The 6,899-nt window shown below is 39.3% G+C and overlaps 1 protein-coding gene and 2 non-coding genes across 3 annotated transcripts in view; 2 read left to right on the forward strand and 1 right to left on the reverse strand.

Annotated features, from left to right (window-relative positions):
• Tex11 (testis expressed 11) overlaps positions 1 to 6,899 on the reverse strand; it is a 219,480-nt gene that overhangs the window by 156,479 nt on the left and 56,102 nt on the right. The window contains exon 8 of the mRNA XM_031368858.1: positions 1,981 to 2,066. Coding sequence (XP_031224718.1) covers positions 1,981 to 2,066 — 86 coding nt within the window. The remainder of the gene's footprint in view (positions 1 to 1,980; positions 2,067 to 6,899) is intronic.
• Positions 128 to 189, forward strand: LOC116096060. Its single transcript, XR_004120822.1, has one exon. It is a non-coding gene; the product is annotated as a U7 small nuclear RNA (small nuclear RNA).
• Positions 203 to 265, forward strand: LOC116096053. Its single transcript, XR_004120818.1, has one exon. It is a non-coding gene; the product is annotated as a U7 small nuclear RNA (small nuclear RNA).

Consider the following 6,899-nt stretch of genomic DNA (forward strand, 5'->3'; position numbering starts at 1 on the left):
ACTGAATTGATATTTAAATAAAAGTCTGGCCTTTGGTCTGAGATGGGGGGAAGGGAGGAGAGTGAGAGGGGGGGAGAGAGAAGAGGGGGGCGGGGAGAGAGCGCTACCCTGAGAAAACTGCTTGGAGAACAAACATAGCTCTTTTAGAATTTTTCTACCAGGATTTCTGACTTTGGTTGGAAAACCAAAGAGCTATCCAGAGAATTATTAGTGTTCTTTTAGAAATTTTTCTAGCAGGATTTCTGATTTTGGTCAGAAAACCCAAGAGCTATCTCAAGCAAAGAGAGCCATTTTCAGCAGAGAGAGCTGTCTCAAACAGACTACAGAAGCAAGAGCTATCTACAAAGCTGCCTTGGGAGCCATCTCAAGCAGACTACAGAGCTGTTAGCTTGTACCCACAATTGACTTCGAGTCGTTTTTCCACCACTCCCAAACACCCCTTCCTCAGGAACTCCTCTCCAAGCTGAGGCTGGACCTTGGCAGTTTTATAAGGTTAGAGTTCAAGATAGCAGAGAGAAGGAAGAAATAAAAACTCACATTTGATCGACAAATACAAGTTAGAGAGAGCATACTTAGAATCTCGTAAGTGTTTTGGAACCTCAAAGCCTGCCTTCAGTGACACGTTCTCTAACAAGGCCACATCTCCTAGCCTTTCGCAAAATGGTGCACAGACAAGAGATTAAATATTAAAATATAAGACCCTATGGGTGGATATATTGGTTTAAATAAGAATAGTTTCTATACGCTCAGATACTTGAATGTTTGGTTCCCAGTTAGTAGACTGCTTAGAAAGGATTAGTAACTGTGGCCTTGTTGGAGGAGGTATGTCACTGGAGATTGGCTTTGTGATTTCAATGATCCATGTCAGGTCCAGTCTCACTCTATCTATGTATGTTTGTATGTATGTTATGTGTGTATCTTCTGCTTGCAGATCAGGATATCAGCTCACAGCTACTCTGTGCCTGCCTCCCTGCTGCCATGCTCCCCATGATGATCATGGAATATCCCTCTAAAATTCTAAGCCAGTCCACTAAATGCTTTCTTTTATAGTTGCCTTGGTCATAGTGTCTCTTCACAGCAATACAACAGTCACTAAGACAGGGTTGTTTCCATTCAAACTACCACACCATTTAATGTAGCATCAATAACATTAGTAGTTAGGTGTTGTTAAATCTGTATTGTCATGTTTAAGTTATAGGATATTAAGAAACTGGTCATCCCTCAAGGGAATTTTGTGTTTTCACTTATATGGAGGATAATTCTATCATATTAGGTAGAATTCCCAGCATGCTATAGCTTTCATTTGGAAATCAAGCATTACATAAAAATATACAGTTGGGTGTCAAGTTGACAAGAGGTGGACTTGTGACTGTTAATCTTGGTTGTTAACTTAACTGGATCTGTCCCTATTTGGGAATGTGCAAGCATTTCCAGGAAAGATTAACTGAAGGAATTACAGTCTTCCTGTGAGTTCCCACACTGGCTAAAACTCAGATAGTGATGAGGTCCTGGAAAAAAGCATTGCTGCTTGCCTCCTTGCTTTTGCTTCTTGCTAGTGAGTTCATCTAACTCTGTTGCTGCAACCATTCTTTGCTGACATCAGAATCCACCTTCATCAGGTTCTACTGTGAAATGAAGACTAGTGACTCCCTGAGGAATCTTCAATGCCTTTGGCACCCGATTGAAACTACTGAGGCATCTAGGTTCACGGATGGAACAGCAACCAGCTTCTTTGCCTCTCCAATGTGCAAAGAACCAATATTAGTTATAAGTCATTATAATAAATTCCCTTTATAACATATATACTTTCTATCAGTTCTATTCCTCTAGAGAATTCTGAATAATACATGCTAAAGAAGCAAATAAATTTGACATGCTGGCTTTTGAAGTCAGAAAAGGTTTAAATGGTCAAAGTGCTACACAGTAAATATGAACTGATCTCTATTATAATATTTCTGAATTTTCATTTTTTTACATTACCTAAGCCAGAATGAGCTCTCTTTGAATTTATTCTGCTTGCTTGTTTCTACTCCGAGGTTGTAACAGAGTACATGAAGATATTTTGTCTGTAATAAAAAACATAAATAAGTAAATCAATAAATATTCAGTATTTTCTTTAAGTTAGAAAAAATATCAATAGCTACTCCGAGTCTTAAAAACAGCCCAGGAATGGTGGCATACACCTTTGACAAATTCAGACAGATCTCTATGAGTTTGAGGCCTTCCTGGTCTCCATATGAATTCCAAGCCAGCCAGGGCTACATAAATAACCATCCATATAAAAACTTCTCAGGTTATATAAAAAAGAGATACAAAACATTCAAGTTGGGACTTCAATTATATATGGAAAATATTACAAGAGATTACTGACAGAAGTTGAAAGTCCCTTTGTGACTGGTATTTAAAAATTTGATACCAGAAAATAAGATTTCTACATGTTTGTGGATTGGTAAAATTAATATTGTGAAAATAACCATTCTACCAAATTAAGGTTCAGCTTAATCCCATCAAAACTCTACCACAATTCTTCATAGAATTTTTAAAAAATAATTGTAAATGTCATACAGAAGCACAAAGGATAACCAAAACAATCCTGATCAATGAAAGAACTGCTGAAGGAATCATCATCCATGCTTTAAGTTATACTACAGAGTAATATAAATTTAAAATAAAAAATAGTATGGTATTAAAATAAAAAAATCACACTGATCAATGGAATAGAATTAAGGACCTGGATACAAATCCATACATACACAGCCACCTGATTTTTAACAAAGAGGCCAAAGATACCAGTGCAGAAAAGACAACACCTTCAACGAATAGTGATGGTCAAACTCAATAGTTATGCATAGAAGAAAGAAACTAGATCCTTATTGATCAACCTGAATAAAACTAAACTCCAACATGGATCAAATACCTCAATATAAAACCTGATACCCTAAATCTGCTAGAAGAGAAACTAGGGAATAAGTTTCAATTTCTACACACAGAGAAGGACTTTCTGAACAGGACCCTAATAGCACAGGTACTGAAACCGACAACTGACAAATGGAACATCATGAAACCAAATCCCTTCTGTCTAGCAAGAGACATTATCATTTGAGTTAAGAGGTAGCCTATGAATAAAAAAAAAAAGTCTTGGCTAACTACATATCTGACAAAGGGTTAATGTCTAGAATAAATAAAGAACTAAAAAAATAAAACTTAGCATCAAGAAAACAAACAACCCAGTTAAAAATTAGGTCAAAAAACTAACAGAAAATCCTTTCAGGGTTTCTCTAGGTAGCCCTAGCTGTCCTGGAACTCACTCTGTAGACCAGGCTGGCCTCGAACTCAGAAATCCTCCTGCTCTGCCTCCCATGCGCTGGGATTAAAGGCGTGCGCCACCACCACCCAGCCAGGAAATTCTTAAAATATAAAAATGGTAAATGTCTGAGAAATATCCTGATCCATCCTAGGGGACCCACTGCACTCAGAACAGTTGGTAAGAACGCCCCACACATATCCCCAAGTACTGGAGCTGCTGCTGAGAGCCTGGTGTACTCGGGACCCATCATCCACCAAACCCCTACCCTCCCGAATACCCCTCTCCTTCCGTCCCTTCCATCTCTTCCACCCAGGCCTTGCTGCTGGGGCAGACCCCTAGTTGGTCTGCTCCTTCGAAGACACCTACCCCCATCCATCCTAGAGGACCTGCTGCACTCAGAGCAGTTGCCTAAAAGCCTCCCAGGTGATCTACTGCAGCCAGGGCAACAGATCAGCAGCTTCTCTGCCCTTGTGAAGAGCCCCCAGTTGGAAGGTCACACACGTGGTCAGATACAGCCAGGGCTGCAGGCCTACCGGGAGACCTGAAGCAACCCAGGGACAAAAGAGACAGACTACAGTCACCTACACCAACAAACACCAGGGATATCCAGGCGAAAGGTAAGAGCAAGACCATAAGCAAGAGAAGCCAAAATATGTGGGTATCATCAGAACCCAGTTCTCCCACCACAGCGAGCCCTGAATACACCAACACACCTGAAAATCAGGAATCTGTCCTAAAATCCTATCTCATGAAGATAATAGAGCCCTTTGAGGAGGATATCAATAACTCACTGAAAGAAATACAGGAAAACACAGGTAAACAGGTGAAGGAATTGAATTAAGTGATCCAAGACACTAAAGTGGAAGTAGAAACAATAAATAAAACACAAATGGAAGCAAACCTGGAGATGAAAAAGCTAGGAAAGAGGTCAGGAATTACGGATGTAAGTATCACCAGCAGAGTACAAGAGATAGAAGAGAGTCTCAGGTGTAGAAGGTACCGTAGAAGAGATTGATACAACTGTCAAAGAAAATTCAAAACATAAAAAACTCCTAACCCAAGACAGGAAATTCAGGACACAATGAAAAGACCAAATCTAAGAATAATCGGAATAGAGGAGAAGGAAGGTTCCCAGCTCAAAGGACATAAAAATATCTTCCACAAAATCATAGAAGAAAACTTCCTCAACCTAAAGTGATGGCCATAAAGGTACAAGAAGTCTACAGAACAACAAATAAATGGGACCAGAAGAGAAAAATCCTCTTTTCACATAATAATCAAAACACTAAACACACAGAGAAAAGAAAGAATATTGAAAACTGCAAGTGAAAAAGGTCAAATAACATACAAAGGTAGACCTATCAGAATTACACCAGACTTCTCAACAGAGACTATGAAAGCCAGAAGATCTTGGTAAGGAAGGGATCATACAGACTCTAAGAGAACACAAATGCCAGCCCAGGCTACAATACTCAGCAAAACTCTCAATTACCATGGATGGAGAAACCAAGATATTCCAGGACAAAACAAATTCAAACAGTATCTATCTACCAATCCAGCCCTAGAGAAGATCCTATAAGGAAAACTACAAGAGGAAGGTACTCGCACCAAAGAAAAGACAAGATATTAAGCATTTCACAACAAAGTCAAAAGAGAGAACCACATGAATCTAAAATTACCTACAAAAACAAACATAAGAGGAACCAACAGTCGTCTTTCTTTAATATCTCTCAATATTAATGAACTCAACTCACCTATAAAAAGGCATAAGCTAACAGACTGGATACGCAAACAAGATACATGATAAATGAAGTGGGAGATGGAAGGACAGGATAAAGGAGGAAATATGGGAAGGAATAACTTTAAAGGCCTTTTGAAAAATTCATATGGAAACCTACTACTATAAAAGCTTCCATATATATATATATTATATATATATACATATATATGTGTGCACACATATAAAAGTTTAAATGAAGTAATCCTTTAATGGTGAGTATAAGTATTACAGCTCAGATGAAAAGGTGTTCTGTAAGTTTCGAGCCAAGGAATACCACAAAGTCATACAAAGATGCTTACTGGCTTCCTGCACTCTCCTGGCTGTCTCTGCCTGCAGCCTTCAACTCTCAGCTCCCTCTTGGAGCTTATAGGAACACACTCACACAGGGTTCCATTTTGTGACTATCTCTCTCTTCTTCCATGGACTCAGATTTTATTACTACAGCTTGGCCTCATTACTGATCAATGCTCTAAAACATGGCACACTTAATTTCCAAGTTCTCACAGACTGTAACAACTACACAAACAATTCATCTCCAAATCTCTTACAAGTAAACTTGCTCTGCTCTACACTCATAAAGTCTCTTATCTAAGGTTCTACTTTCCACCAAAAATATTTTGTCTCTGTAATTTCTTTGCACTCTTCTCTCAAAAAAGTCTCTTAAAATTATACTATAAACTCTTATCTTGAGATTTGTAAATTGCTCACAGGGTATGGTTAAAAAATATAGGAGAAGAACTGCTACTATTATGCTGCTAAAAGAACACAGGATTAAACTGAGCCCTAATGACTTACTGCATACCCATAGATTAGTGCATTTCTCAACTCTTGCCAGAGAAGTTTATTCTTGTCATGGATGATGACTAGCACAGAGACCCACAACTGGTCAACTTGAAGAAAATAAGAGATGTTGGAGTACTCAGCTTCCACTGGATATCTATACTGTGTCCCTTCCCCAGAGGCTCAGGGACCTTTATGTGAAAGGAGGGTAGAAAAACCAACAGAGGCAGCAGATGAATACAACAGGCCAGCCATAACAGCTGTGCTCTCAAACATGGGAAACTCGCAGCAGTTAGGACACAATACACAGGACTTATCCAAGTTCAAGACAGACAAAAATCTCAGAACAAAGCAGAGTGTGTGTGGGGGGGCAGGGAGGTGAGCATAAGCTATTGGTAGCCAGAGCTGCTGGGAGACAGAGTCAGATCCACCAGGCTCCGGGGCCCCATAACACAAATTGGACTTGATGAGATTTTTTTTAAGTGGTTAAAACACTGGCTGCTTGCTCTTCCAAAGGACCAAGATTTGATTCCCAGCACCTACATGGTTGACAACAACTCTAGTCCTAGAGGATCTAACACCCTTTCTGGTTTCTGTGGGCACTTGCACACCAGAGGTGTCCAGACATACATGTAAGCAGAACACCCATATACATAATATTTAGGGGGGGGAGCAGGTTCTTACGATGTAGCTCTGGCTATCCTGGAACTCACTAGACCAGGCTGGCATCAAACTCACAAAGATACACCTGCCTCTGAATCCCAAGTGCTGTTCTGTATATCTAGCTCATATAAAAATAAATTTAAAAAAAATTTAAAGATACAAAGTTGGGTAAATACAGAGGTGGAAGTAGGTCTGGGAGCAGTTGGAAAAAATGTGATCAAAATACATTGTATGAAATTCTAAAAAAAAATAACATTTTTTAAAAAAGAAATCTGATCACTTGCCTAGCAAAATGGTAAACAAAAAATATTTGGTTTGGGTTGTTACATCCAGTAAAAGCATTACAGTAGCTGGGCAGTGGTGGCGCAC

This window comes from Mastomys coucha, chromosome X (assembly GCF_008632895.1).
Source record: "Mastomys coucha isolate ucsf_1 chromosome X, UCSF_Mcou_1, whole genome shotgun sequence".
Classification (NCBI taxonomy): Eukaryota; Metazoa; Chordata; class Mammalia; order Rodentia; family Muridae; genus Mastomys; species Mastomys coucha.